This window comes from Aplysia californica, unplaced genomic scaffold, assembly GCF_000002075.1.
Source record: "Aplysia californica isolate F4 #8 unplaced genomic scaffold, AplCal3.0 scaffold00202, whole genome shotgun sequence".
Taxonomy (NCBI): domain Eukaryota; kingdom Metazoa; phylum Mollusca; class Gastropoda; order Aplysiida; family Aplysiidae; genus Aplysia; species Aplysia californica.
In genome coordinates, this window is record NW_004797472.1 from 84,026 (window position 1) to 99,088 (window position 15,063).

Genomic DNA, 15,063 nt, shown 5'->3' on the forward strand with positions numbered 1-15,063 from the left:
CCCATCCTGCCAACGGGCGAGGGAAGCCCCGGAAGCAAAGACGGTCTTTACCGGAAGACTTCCGAAGACGACAAAAATAGATGGCGGAATTACGTGTCATCTAATATTATATTATTAGATCTGTACAATCGTTGTAGTGGACCAGTGTTATCCGTCTACACGGGCGGATACACACTTTTTACGGTGGGCACTAGTCGATATTGCCAATTATCGAGTACCCGATCATAACTTTATCGACCAAGAAAATCAAAGACTCTTTGAGAAATCCCAGTATCGATAAATTAATACTCAACAGTATGTTCATTTTTATAGGCCTACCCTTGGCCTTCGTAAAAAATCAACCAAGGGACATCTAATAGAATTCAGACAAACAAAGAGAATTGTTATCAATAGATTGTAAGGTCCTTAGCAATGAATATTGTAGATTTCGCAGATTAGGCCTACTTCATATCGATTGTTCTGTTAAAAACATCCTCCATGATCGAGCTTCTTTTTTTTTTTTTTATAGTAGAGGGTTTTCCGGCGCTCTCAACTGCATAAGGTCATATGTCATATGAGCGCCAAGGGGTGGGTGTCTACAGAGAAGTCTTTGGCTTTTAGGCCTACAGGGAATTAGACTTAGACTGCTCACCTCTCTAGCTTCAACAGCACAAGGTCTGCTTCGACTATCAAGGCACCCCGGAAATAGCAGGTCACAAGAGAGTGACAAACATACAAAAGAAATAGCCTAGAGGAAAATGACAGTAGTAAGGATCAGGAAAGAAAAAGCAGCAGTTCTCTGTTGTAGATCAGGCACAGTTATGAGTGTGACATGAGTCAACCCATTTACAATTCTACTATGCTTGAACGAGAAATGTCCCCCCTTTGCGGGAATGACCTAAAGACACTACAGTCAGTGGCACTGCCCCGAGGGGTAATGAGCTTCTATTTTACCCGAAGCCAGACATTTTGCCTGCAAAGGAAGACGCGTTGTAATCACATTAGTTAGATTTTACATATGAATGCAACGAAATTTTTTAACGAAATTATAGGCTATGCTGAGCGGCTTCAGACAGCGGTCTAAGTCTAAACTTTCGTTATTCAAAACATCACACACTCACACGAAACAGGAAGAGTATCGAATAGTTCGACTAACAATAAAAATATCTAAGTACTTATCAAAGGAATCGACCTTATTAAGTATCGAGTACTGATATCGGTGAGCACGTATCTGAAATATAAGGCTAGTTCTATTGTGTCAGCTTCCTCCAGTGACTTCCACTTGTACAACGAAGAAAGACAAACTGCGACGCGACGCAGATCTGAGATTTAGCCTAGACTCTACATTCTACAGCGAAAGCTTCACACTTTCAGTTTCAGTTTCGTTTTGAAACAGATCTAAGGTAGAATTTATGTATTTAAATTATAGCTTAGCCCGTATGTAGATCTAGATCTAGAGCCTATGTACGGCATACCGTCACCTTAGTGTTTTGTGATGACTATTTCCGGAAGTGAACTTTTGTATTACCATAACTTCGGCTCTTTCAAAAACATCGACCCAAAATTTCGTTTTGTTGAGAGGCCAGCCTTTCCTGTAGGTGTGGGGTGAAGATTTTAGTCAGATAGTGTATAAATAAGACCCCTAACCGAGACTTGACACATGTCCTGACATGTACCCCATATCGTCACGTGTCGGGTTTTCTGTCATGGTATGTACCCCATACCGTCACCCACTACACCCCATACCATCACACCCAAATTGAAGCACAACTAGGCGTTTGAAAAAAGGAAAGAAGGAAAGACGAACTCCTTTTGTACAGTGGGCCTAAGAGTACTAAGACAGAACTAATGTTTATTGACATACTAAAAAGAACAACCACCAAAACAGACACACATACATCTTACTCACACATAGATCTAGGTACATGAATGTTTCATTTTACTCTTCCAGACATATCACAAACTCATATGAACATCTTCCTCACACACAGGTACATGAAGGCTTCATTTTACTCTTCCTCACATATCACAACAAACTCACTTGACTTGAACCAGATTCGTTTAAAATCGCTCTTGTAAAACCTTTGCTAAAGAAGCAAAACTTAGATCAGAATGTCTTAAAGAACTATAGACCTGTTTCAAATCTACCTTTTTTGTCTAAAATCCTTGAAAAGGTTGTCCCCGAGCAGCTTCGTCATCACTTACAAGAAAACAATCTGTTAGAGCCATTCCAGTCTGCCTATCGAGCTAACCACAGCACAGAAACAGCACTTCTTAAAGTCATGATCTCGAATGACATGCTTACTGATTGTGATTCAGGAAAAGTTGTTTTGCTGAGCCTTTTAGATCTATCAGCAGCTTTTGATACATATTGACCATCACATTTTATTGAAGCGATTAGAAGTGTCTTTTGGAATATATCCGGGACTACCCTTAGCTGGTTTTCTTCTTACCTGTCAAACCGTTACCAATCTGTTTTTATTAAAGGGCTTAAGTCATCAGATCATGCTCTTAAGTATGGGGTCCCCCAGGGCTCAGTCCTCGGTCCAGTTTTGTTCACCATTTATACTCCACCACTTGTCAAGTAAATAGTTAAATATGACTTAAAATACCATTTCTATGCTGATGATACCCAAATTTATGGTTCAACATTGTTTACCAACTTAGATGATTGTCCATCGTGCTGAAAATTGTATTGCCTTAGTGAAAAACCGGATGAACAAATATAAATTGATGTTAAATGATGATAAAACAGAAGTCATTCTGGCAGGCAATGCAAAGTCTGTTAAAGAGGTTGACCATGATCACATTAAAATTGGTGATGCAAAAATTTTATTTTCAAGAAAAGTTAAGAATCTTGGAATCTATTTTGATTCTTATTTGTCAATGTCGGCTGAGGTAAATCATCTGATCAGCTGCATGTATTTAGAAATAAGAAAAATTAATAAAATACGTCATCTGATCAATACCAAGTATACTGCTTTACTAGTAACTAGCTTAATTTTATTTTAACTCGATTATTGTAACTCCTTGTTATCAGGAATATCACTGGAGAAAGTTAAAAAACTTCAAACTGTCCAAAACAATGCAGCACGTTTAGTTTTACGGAAAAGAAAGCGAGACTCTGCTAAACCTCTTTTACGAACTTTGCATTGGCTTCCTGTTGAGAAAATGATTGTGTACAAGTTGGCCACCACATGTCACAAATGTTTGAATGATAATGCACCATCATATTTATCAAATCTGTTAAGACTGTACATTCCAACTCGCAGTTTAAGGTCCTCAGCTGACAAAAAGAAATTTATTTTACCATCTATGAAACTTAAAACAATGGGTGAAAGGGCATTTGAATAACAAGGCCCCAAGATCTGGAATGCTTTACCAAGTACGTTGAGAGAAATCAAATCTCTTGATTCATTCAAAGGTCAGCTGAAGTCGTTTCTGTTTTTAAATTAATAAGATGAATATTTGGAATAATTTTCTTTAGTCGGGAACACAACGTTTCATGTTACTGCTGTATGTTGTACTGTATTGTAAAGCGCTCAGAGCCTGTGTACTTTATTAGGGGTTGAGCGCTATATAAATGTCATTTATTATTATTATTATTAACATCTTTTACTCACTCACACACAAGTACTTGAATGCTTCATTTTACTCTTCCACATGTATCACAACAAACTCACATGAACATCTTACTCGCACACATACATGAATTTCCCTGTTTTTTCTTCTTCTTCTTCCCTGTTCTCTGCTTCTCCAACATCGTTACTTTTTCTCCTCTTTTCTCTTCTTCCTTCTCCACCCTTTTCTCTCCCTTTCTCTCTTCCTCTTTTCCACTTCTTCCTTTTTCTTTTCTTCTTCCAATTTCTTCGCCTCCTCCCATGCTTTGTACTTTGCCCGTAAGACATGTATGTAGGGGCCTTAGCCCGCTTCTCTGTGTTGAAACCTTAGATAGTTCCATCATCATCATTACATACAACAGGATAGAGTTTCCTTCATATAAATTTGTTTCAAACATTAAAAAAGAAAAATCTAAAGTCGCTCATTTTCTAATGAATCCGTGTCTAAATAGATCTATCTAGATCTATATCAAATCATAGAAACTAAAAAATCTAAAGTACTAAGATGCCATCCATAGTCCGTCAAGAAATAGGGTGACCTTATTTAGGCCTAAATAAGCAAAAAAAAACCTCCCTTACCTTATTTAGGCCACCTGTGGCCTAAATAAGCTAAACCCCCCTCCCTTACTTTATTTAGGCCATATGTGGCCTAAATAAGCACTCCCCAAGAAATAACTATTTTTCAAGTCACGCACCAAGTAAAAAATATGGTGACGGTATGGGGTACATCCATCAAAAAATTGTACCCCATATCGTCACCCCCCCTACGGGCGCCAATTGTTACAACAAAGAGCAGCGAATGGTTTGTGGTGGTAACTAGACACCTTATAAACTGAATAAAAATGCGAAACGAATCCTGCGGATACGATTGTAGAACCAATAGCTTATTTCCAAAGATGTATTGCGCATCTGCAAGCCGTAATGGCTGAACGCGGTTCTTACATTTGGAGATGAAATGGATAATTTCTGCTCACACAGGTGTCTGATTCTGCTCAAAATTGTTGAACTTGAAAACAAAACAATGTTGAACGGAATTGTTTAGCAGACAGCATTCCAGATTATCGCATAATTGTCTGGTTGTCCAATTTTAGGCCAAATGCGTGCCAACTGACAGTATGACGTACGTGACGGTATGCCGTACATAGGCTATAGATTAGTTAGAGTTATTCGGATCTGGTGATCATGTACCGATATGTTTGAACTTTCTTTGTTGAAATAAAGTCAGATCTTGATTAACAACTGACTTCACTTCTGTGAAATTGCCTAATGACAAACTGGGTTGGGTGGCTGGATTGAACTTTGGCATACACCCACTGTGATTACCTTCTTAATGCGCACTAGCCATAATAACAGTCGGGAATTTCAGAGGGGCTTGGCCCCCTGTTAGTGTTAGTGAGGGTTAGCTCTACTTACCACCCCTTCAAACACAATAAAGAAGAGGCCTAACCCAAACCCTACCCCTACCCCTAGATCTACCCCTACCCCTAGATCTACCATCGGCGATTTTGTAGTTTCGTTCGTTAAAGTCAAGCAGGGGGGTTTCAGGGGGGCTTGCCCCCCTGACCTAAAAAAAATATGGAGGTGGGGGGGTCAGGGGGTCATGCCCCCCTGAATTTTATCCTAATTTGATGTTTTGCAGTTAGGTTGCATCCCTGCTCTTTGTGTAGCCTAATTCAAATAGTATTTGGTCTTCAAGACTTCTGGATTTCGTCTCTGAATGTAAACAAATGGATCGTGGACTTAAACGAACGGAACTACAAGATCACCCAACCATCATCTACCCCTACCCCTAGCCCTCAATTCTGCTCTGTCTCATACTCATAGTCTAGCATATGCGTTTGTAGCCATTTTTATTGTTCAAAAGTTGCCACAAAAATGGCAAAAGTAGCCCAAAAAGTTGCCATTAAAAAATTTTCAAGCTTTCAACCAGCTGTAACGACGTAGTACAGTCAAACCTGTGTAAGACGGCCACCCATTGTCAAGGAGAAAAGCAGCCGTATAAGACAGGTGGCCATCTTAGGCAGGACTAATCAAGATGAAGAAAACAAACCATTCCCATCTGAGGTCCCAATCGAAAGTAGCTGCATTGGTTTTGTTTTTGTTGTTGTTGTTGTTGGTTTGTATTTTGTTAGTAATTTTTATTTTGTCGCTGATTTTGCGCAAGGGTGACAATAAAACGAAAGGCCTGGAATGTATCAGACGAGGAAGACCGAGTGCCTTGTTAGAACAAACACACGGGTCGCCTCCACTCGGAGAACGAGCGACGCTTCTATCGCAAGTTCACGTTGACGTCCTTTGTTACTTTGTTACAGACTGGGTAAACAGTGACCACTCATCTCACGTACGATTTGTGTATGAGTTCTGGGCGGGGCTTATGGGTTATGAGGGATCACACGCTTACCTCACCAGCAGCTGAAAATTGGCACCTATTGGTCAACAGTGGGAGGGGCCTACGCAACATGATCGGTTGGAGGTACTACCTAACAACAACGACAGGTGATTGAATTATGACGGCTCGCCCACAGCGCCAGGGGCCAGTGCACAATTTACGACAAAACGTAATGGAGTCACTAAGGTGACCGTCTAAGACAGGTGTTATTGCTTAGTGTGATATGGGTTGTGTGTTAAAACATGGTGGCCGCAGCCGCGTTGGACAGGTGCCCGTTTTACATAGTTGAATTATATAGAAAAAATGCAAGGGGGGAAATGGAAAGTGGCCGTTTGTACAGGTGGCCGTCTTATAGAGGTGGCCGTCAGAGCAGGTTCGACTGTATTTACACATTCATGATGCATGAAAAAATTTGCACTGTTCTGTATATATAATCCTATGTACATGAAAACCAAAGCATTGACATCCCTAATTGTAAGTAAAATGTCCGTTTGATGGTGTATTAAGGTTCTAAATCTGAAAGTGGAAGAAATTAGTCTACTAATTTTTAATTATTATAATAATAACATCTTTGCTGAAGTCGTTCTGGGGGGGGGGGGGGGGGGACCTCAGTGTAATCATAGCTCTCAATATTCGGCTATTTAGCTAATTTCTGCTACCGCCATTTCCCCTGCTAAACTTCTGTAGCTCTACTCTTTTACTTGAAATTATCTTCCAAACCCTCAAATTGACGTGGTATGAAATTTACCTTGCTTTGATAAATTGATGGGTTTTATTTCAGCATTCTAGGAAACAGAATAATAATTGGGTGCCTCGCGAAAATGGTCTTCTGTCGCGATCACGCGGAAAGTTCCTCTTTTTTTTTAATTCTGAGTTGAGACCCATGAATAATTGGGAGTCAGCAGGAGCTAAAAATAGTTAACATAGCGAAAGAGTAATGTGGGATGACTTTTTCTGTTTCAACATTTGCATCAGAAAACGGGGGGGGGGGGGGGGTTGCTTTTGTTCAAAATTGTTTTAAAATTCAGAGGTTTGTGTGAGTGTGAGGAGGAAGAGATTTAAAGTGTTTGTCAAGCAGTGACATGCGGCGGCTCACAGACACAAAGGGTGAGTCTCGCATGTTGTGTTTTTTGCCGCTCGCGGTAGAAAATGAGCTTGGTCCAACCACATAGTCATAAGATGGTGTGTAAGAAAAAAAAAGTCGTTTTCTTCAGGCTTTTCTCTCTCTCTCCTATGAAAGCATGTTCTTCTTTGCTTAAAGAATGGTTTACTGAATAGCCATCAAAGACCCTCTCTCTCTGTCTCTTCCCCCCCTTCCCCCCTTCCCCCCTTCCCCCCAATCCCCCTTTTCTTCTCTTTCTCCTCGGATGGTTATATAATATAAATATATATATATACCTTTGTTCTTTTTTCCTTCTCCACAGGGTCCTGTTGTGGCAATGCAGGCTGACGAGAGTGCTTCGTGAGTAGCCTACTTTTTAAAAAGGGGATTTGAATTTTTTATTTTATTTGGTAAGTGTTTTACGGCGCTCGCAACTGCATAAGGTCGTATGAGCGCACGGGACACCCCAAACATTTTCATTTGGTAGGAAATTTTGAATTTTTCACGGGTGGCGGCGGAAGCCTACTCTTATCGATTTTGGACCTCCAAGGGATCTTTAACGTACGCAACTTGCACACGGGTCCTCAGAGATTTTTCGCCCTTGTCCGAGAAGGCTAGAGGTGTAGATCTTTCCTACCAGAAGATCAGGGGTGTGGCTGAAAGACTGCAGTAAGAAGGAGCCACGGAGTAGCAGTAGAAAGGCTGCAGAAAGAGTCGGGATCCCAGAGGAGGGGGCAAAGGAGGTGAAGTGGTGGGGGAAGAAAGTGGAGACGAAAGCAGACGACAGAATATTGCAAGAGAGAAAGAAAGAAGGTGAAAGGAGAATATTTTTAGAGAAGAAAAATTTCGCGCCGCTACCCGGATTCGAACCCGTAGCCTTTGAATGAGAGGCAAACACCTTAAGCTCTAGGCCACGAGAGCCCACGGGGATTTGAGTGAGTACATCATGTATCATATTGTCCCCGTGGTTTGATGCACCCCGCATAATTTAGCAAAATTTGATCATTTTTTGCATAATTTCTGATTATTTTCCTTTATCGTTCTTTGTTGAAATTAACAAAATGGCATAATTTCACATGTTTGGGCCCAGTTTGCATAATTTCAGAATTTTCCTTGCATAAAAACGACGGGAACAGATTATAGAAGAGAATGAGCATGAGCACTCACCAGTATTGGAAAGTGGTATAAATAAAAGTGAGTAGTGAGTGTGGGTATTATAGAAGGGGGTGAGAGTATCGAGGGTGCAATGTGAGTGCGTGTGATATAAGAGATAAGATAGTACTTATAGAATGGGATGAGAGCGGGCAAAGTGAGTACACATACAGTGGGGTCCACTTATAACGAGTGCTGAAATAGCGAGAAGTCTGTTATAAAGACACTATTCAAAAACCTGGGGGGGTTTTTTCCCCTTCTTTATCTTTGTAAAAATAAAATACTGCTATAGCGCAATCAGACAAACGCGTGAGATGGTTAAAGCGGAATATTGCTACTGCTGTGCACAGCGCATATAGGCGAATTATACATATTATGTAAAACCTCGCCAGTTGAGAAACTTGTTGGTGATCTCGCGAAACAAAGAATGGGAGAGCCCACATGTGCCAACAATGAAGGCCGGAGCGAATGAGTGGGGAGGGTGTGGCATGCGCAGACAAGCAGAACGCATGGCGTGATATTATAAAAGGGGGTGAGAGTGCAAAGTGAGTGCATATATATTATAAAAGGGGGGATAAGAATGAGTTCATATCATAGAAAGGGATGAGAGTGCACAAAATCAGTACAAGATGTGTTATATTTTTCGTCAAGAACTAGGTAAGTGAACAAATTTTAAGATGATACAAATTATACGCCCGCCCAAAAATTGATGAGGCCTGATTCCCCCGCATTGTGACACATATTATAAAAGGGGGGATAAGAATGAGTTCATATCATAGAAGGGGATGAGCGTACACAAAATCAGTACAAGATGTGTTATATTTTTTATCAAGAGCAAATGAACAAATTTTAAGATGATACAAATTATACGCCGGAAAATAGCTGAGCGCCTGATTGCAGCGTGTTGCGACACAAGTACTTTCATAAAGTCTGTGATGGCAACGTGCAGGCTTCATCTGTGCGCTCTCTCCTCTGTGGGTGGTTGGTGGGTGCTCTGGTGTGGTTTGCTCCTTCTTTCCTATCAAAGGTCTATCGTCCTTATCTCCCCTCCTTCTTTTTCGTGTTTGTTGCTCTCTTGTAACCCCTCTAATCTTCGGCACCTATATGACCTTATTGTGTTGCAAGTGCCGTAAATCTCTTAGTAAAGCTTAAAAACTCTCTCTCCTCTGTGTCTTTTGTGTGTGTTGTGAGACAGAGAGCTGACTCTAGGTACTTTTATTCATTGTACCATATATATGGTCACTTTTAAGCACAAGGGGCTATCCCGAAAAGTGCTGTTTTGAGAAAATGGAAAGTTAAGTTTTTGCCCTTTGTTCAGTTTCTTTAAAAGGCGAGGAGAGTTTTTCTCTATAGCCAAACAAATATGTCCACCAACGAAACCAAACTTCTCAGACTATAGGTAGGGCAATGCCCACTTTTGGTGTAGATCAAGATTTCTGGAAACCCCCGAAATCTGGGTTAGCCCGCTTGTCCTTAAAAGCGACCATATATGAATGACATTGTTTTTGTCGCTGTGTTTTTGTCGTTGTGATTTAGTCGCTATGTTTTTGTCGCTGTGTTTTTGTCGTTGTGATTTAGTCGTTGTGTTTTTGTCGTTGTGATTTTGTCGCTGTGTTTTTGTCGTTGTGATTTAGTCGCTGTGTTTTTGTCGTTGTGATTTAGTCGCTGTGTTTTTGTCGTTGTGATTTAGTCGTTGTGTTTTTGTCGTTGTGATTTAGTCGTTGTGTTTTTGTCGTTGTGATTTTGTCGCTGTGTTTTTGTTATTGTGATTTTGTGTTTCAACTTTGCTCTGTACCGCGGGCAGTGAGACGTGGAGAAAGGAAGCACAGTCTTTTGTGGAGGTGGAGTTGGCATCTGTGAAACCGAACGGGACCAAAGTCATTCACAATGTAAGACTTGTTGTATGTTTTTGTATATATATATATATATGTGAAGTGTGGTGGAATCAGGCTCTCGTCAAAATAATCAAAGTGAAGAAACTTGCATTTTTCCGCAGGTTTGTGAATTTTTATCAAATGTTCGCTTTTTTTGCTAAACACCTTTCACGCCCATTAAAGAACTCATTTCTGTGTGGATTTTTCTAAAAACGTTGATTAAAGGCACGAAAAAGTAAATTTTCAATTATCACGGACTCTTTAGCTAAGGAAATATCTAATCTTTGGCGGCCATTTTCTCACTAATTTTACCTCTGAAAACAGGTGACCCCCAACTCCTTGTTTTGCAAATATCTCGACTTGTATTCAAGATAAATGGATATTTTTTGTATCCAAATAATGACAAGTGAACAAGCTTTAAGATGATACCAATAACTCTATGTGCCCCAAAATTGACGAGAGCCTGATTTCACCACGCTGCCTCACATATTATGTGAAGTGTGCTGACAAAATGAGCTCCTTCTTGATTCGAGCTCTATGGAAATAAGATACATCCCGCTTATTGGTGAAGTTTTTACAATATTTATAAGTATGAAATAATAAAAGGCATTTTATACTTAAAGAATATAATATGCCATCTATAGAAAATCTACAAATTTGACCCTAGTGTCGAATTTTGGCCAATGTCTCTATTTGTGGGTTGCGAGAAGTAACTCATTTTGTCAGCACACCTCACATATATATATATAGTTTACTTTAAGCTAGAGCAAAAAGTTTCCGAGATGTTCCTTTGTTAGATAAATTCTACTCTTCTACTAAGACATAGCAGTATAACGTGGATAGCTCGAATTCATCGGGATCGGCCTCGGTAGTTTTGGGGTTTTTTTTAAACTCTGCAGCTTTGCAGCCTTCGATCTTAATTTGCTGGGGTATAGGTGACTCCTTTTGTTTTCAATTTAAACCAAAAAATTTTTGTATTTGTGGTGGTGGTGGTGGTGGGGAATCTGAGAAGTTCTCCCTGTTTTCTGGGCCATCTCAAGGGGTTTGTTTGCTTGTCTGAATTTTTTTGTAAGTGTCGTTGTCTGTCCGGTGAAATTGAGAAGTGGTCAAGATTTGCTGGGCTGGGAATTGAAAGGTGAAAGATTAAGAAAAATTTGACAGAACTATTGATAAAGCCAAGCAAGATATCTGGAAATGATTTTACTAGAATTGATGATATGTACAACACCACACGTATAAAAAAGATACAAAAGCATTATAAACGACCCATCACACCCCCTTTCCATACAAATTGTCAGATAACGCAGTGGCAGATATGTGCCCCCAAAAACAAAGAAAGACAGAAAAGAAGTTTGGTACCATCTAGCATAAGGTTATTGCCAGAATAGGCATAATGTGTATTACTCTTTACAGTATGTATCTCTATATTCTCCAAAAGTCTTGTAATTAAATTCCTGCATGTGGTTAAATGATGCCTCTGATGTGATAATATGTACATTTTGTCAGCTCTACTTCTTTTCATATTGAATTTTAATGAGAGTAATAATGTATAATTTACATTTTTTATGTACACATGCGTGTGTTTTTTATGGTCCTGTACAGCCAAGAAAAATTTCCCTCTGGGATCATAAAGTATTATCTTATCTTATCTTATCTCATTTGAGAATCTGTGTCTTGTGTGTCGTTTCCCCAGACGTCTTTCGGACTGGACATTCTAATTGGAGGCCTGAAGAAGGATGTGGAGAAATATGTGAGTCAACAGCCCTGTTTGCCTGGTATTTAGACATACCCGTGGGGGGCTCTCGTGGCCTAGAGGTTAAGGTGTTGGCCTCTCATTCAAAGGTCCCGGATTCGAATGCGGGTAGCGACCGAAAAATTTCCTTCTCTAAAATTGTCTCCTTTCACCTCCTTTCCTGCTCTCTAGCAATGTTCTGTTGTCTGCTTTCAATTCTACTTTCTGCCCCCACCCCCTCACCTCCTTTGCCCCCTCCTCTGGGCTCCTGACTCTTTCTGCAGCCTTTCTACTGCTACTCTTTGGCTCCTCCTTACTGCTGTCTTTCTGCCACACCCCTGATCTTCTGGTAGGAAAGATCTACACCTAGCCTTCTCGGACAAGGGCGAAAAATCTCGGAGGGCCCGTGTGCAAGTTGCGCGCATTAAAGATCCCTTGGTGGTCTAAAATCGATAAGAGTAGGTTTCGGCCGCCCCCCGGGCAAAATTCAAAATTTCCTACCAACTGAAAATATTAGGTGTGTCCCGCGCGCTCATATGACTTCATGCAGTTGCGAGCGCCGTAAAGCACTTTACAAAAACAAAAAGACTTACCCGTGCCGTAGCGTGGTTTAGATGGCAGTGGAAACCATATATAAAACAGGCCCGGTAATAACAGGAATTTTTTTAATCCCTGTTTTTTTTCCTACTCTTGTTCTGGATTAAAAGTTATCGGCAATAACAGGGCCTCATCGGAGCCCAATCGGTTTTTATAGCAGAGACAAAGGCTCGTTAGCAATGTGTAAAGAGTAAGAGAGAGAGAGAGAGAGGAAGAGAGTGACGCAGTGATGGAGCAAGCCCACGCAAGCCACGCCACCTCAAGCACACGCAGCGGAGGCTGAAGCGAGAGAGGGCTGCCATGCGGTGTGCTGCAGACTTCGATCTAGCCCTAAGCCTAGCTACACGCACGCACGCGTAATCATAGCTGCCACTTTCCCGCTAAATAGCGGAAACTCCGCTACATCTAGCGTTTCCCTCAACTTTCCTCCTTCCTCCGCTGGACCGCTCTTGGTCGCAAATTTCATACTTTTTTTTTTTCCACGCGGAAAACACCGAACCGGGAGAGAGACGAAAAGGCGGTTCACGCATGTCCGCCCGTAGCTTTCTACTTCCGTTCTTCTAGGCCCAGCGCTAGTTTCACATTGTTTGTATGGTTTATTGTTGTGGAGCAACACAGTGTCGATCGGGCATCGGGACGTTAGCGCGCCGAGTTGTCATTGAAATTGGCGGAAATTCGAGAGAAATTGATTCAGAATGCAAAAATAAAAGGAACTGGAATGAGAAAGAAGCAGCCGGTGTGCGACTTGAAAAGTTCATTAGAAAATTGAACTAGATCTAGATCTAGCCGTTTTTTGCGAAAGAAATCGCGGCCCGCGGCACTCCTGTGCCTGTGCAATTGCGGTCCCGTTTGTTTACATGACGGCTATTGTGGCTGCTGCGGAAGTGAATCTAGATCTAGATCTAGATCTAGAAAATCTATCTCTCTAGATATAATCTAGATCTACACATATTTAGATATATCTAGATCTAGATTAGATAGCCTAGGCTATAATTTTAATTCAGTTTATCTCTAAATAAGAAACACACTACAGGGGCACTAAGTGCTAACGGGACCGCCATTGTACAGGAGTGCCTGTGTATCCTTGATCCGATACTGCTCTACGTCTATGTATGTACACGTTTAAAGTGAAAGAAATCTTTTTATGAGACACCAGCTGGCAAAAAACACTAGATTTTTAGTCACCAAGTCCAAACTGTGTCAAATTGACTCGAATGCTTGTTAGTCAACTTACTGCCTTTATGTTGTTGTTTTTTTTTTCAAATACATTATAATTCAGTTGCCTATGGTTAACAATATGACAGCTTTCCCTTCCAAAACCGTAGGCTAGATTTTCCAGTATATATTGCCTCTGGATCTCACTGGTTTCGGAGAGTGCGCGTACGCCTTCGCGTGAATTTCCTCCTTTTTATAAATTTCTGAGTGGCAGCTATGGTAATGTGTCTTGCACAGGTCTGCCACACGACCAAAACCCCTGTTCGTGGGTACTTGTGGCAAGGGAAACTACCCATGAATTAATACAGCTGGATTAGTCCACTAATGCTTACTTCCCTTGCATTTCTGATTGAACAGTAGGGATCTAATATAACAGGACTTTTTCTCTAGTCCCTCCATCCCTGCTATATCAGGTTTCCACTGTACAAAATTTTGTTCTAAGTAAACCGTTTGAGTGAGATACTTTTTACTCTATTCTTAAGTGGGCAAAGAAAATTTTTAGGAAAAAGAAGGGACATTTCAAAGGTGAGTTGATTTTTACTTTTTATTAATTTCTTTTTATGTTGTATAATTTATAGTTTAAAAAGTGGGTGGTTGGCGGGTGCTCTGGTGTGGTTTGCTGCTTCTTTCCTATCAAACGTCTTTATCTCTCCTCCTTCTTTTTTATGTTTGTTACTCTCTTGTAACTGTAACTCCTCTAATCTTTGGCACTTATATGACCTTCTTGTGTTGCAAGTGCCGTAAAACACTCTCTAAAACTAATATAGTTTTAAAAGAATTTTGTGGCAATTGCCTTGTGGTGTGAAGTTGTCTGTCAGTTGTTGGGTTTTTTTAAAACAGCTTTTGAATGTTTTCCCTTTATTAAATTATTGGTGTGATAATGGAGAAAGGTTTGAAGATCACATGTTTACAACAGGGAAAATTTTGAACAACACATTTCTTCATATTTGGCTTGCATGCATTTTTTTTATCTTCCTGAAAGGTTGAAGGAGTGGGGAAGACTCAAATATGGTCTCATAACTCGATGATTCTGAAAGATGACAGCACCCTTACTGACTACGTCGATGATTCTCATATCGAGGGGAAAAGACCGTTCAAAGTCAAGGTTTTTATCAAATGACGCGTGATCTGAGCGCCGGGGAATGATGGAGCCATGGAGTGGCCCGCCCCCCCCACTGTCTTACATGGTTTTGAAGCAAACGGCTCTCTCTATTGCACGTTTTCTCTCAGTTTCTCTCTGTAGAAGACTGTCATGAGTTGACCCTCTGTGTGTGCTTAATGCGTCGCTTTGCCGGACTGTTGATGTGTACATTTTGTTTTTTGACATTTCGTTAAATTTTTTTCTCCTTCAGTTCCACCCTTGTTTTCTCTCTAACAATTCATTCATTTGCATGTGGCCTTTT

The 15,063-nt window shown here is 40.6% G+C and overlaps 1 protein-coding gene across 3 annotated transcripts in view; it reads left to right on the plus strand.

The window, feature by feature from the left end:
- LOC101851868 overlaps window positions 1-15,063 on the plus strand; it is a 21,857-nt gene extending 6,794 nt beyond the window's left edge. For 2 of the 3 annotated variants that reach the window (XM_005099094.3, XM_035969961.1), the window contains exons 2-5: window positions 7,413-7,450; window positions 10,047-10,131; window positions 11,810-11,866; window positions 14,643-15,063. In XM_005099094.3, coding sequence (XP_005099151.1) covers window positions 7,413-7,450; window positions 10,047-10,131; window positions 11,810-11,866; window positions 14,643-14,780 — 318 coding nt within the window. In that variant the 3' untranslated portion in view covers window positions 14,781-15,063. Of the gene's footprint in view, window positions 1-1,309; window positions 1,383-7,412; window positions 7,451-10,046; window positions 10,132-11,809; window positions 11,867-14,642 lie in introns of those variants that run through there. The other variant, XM_035969960.1, reaches the window with a different exon arrangement.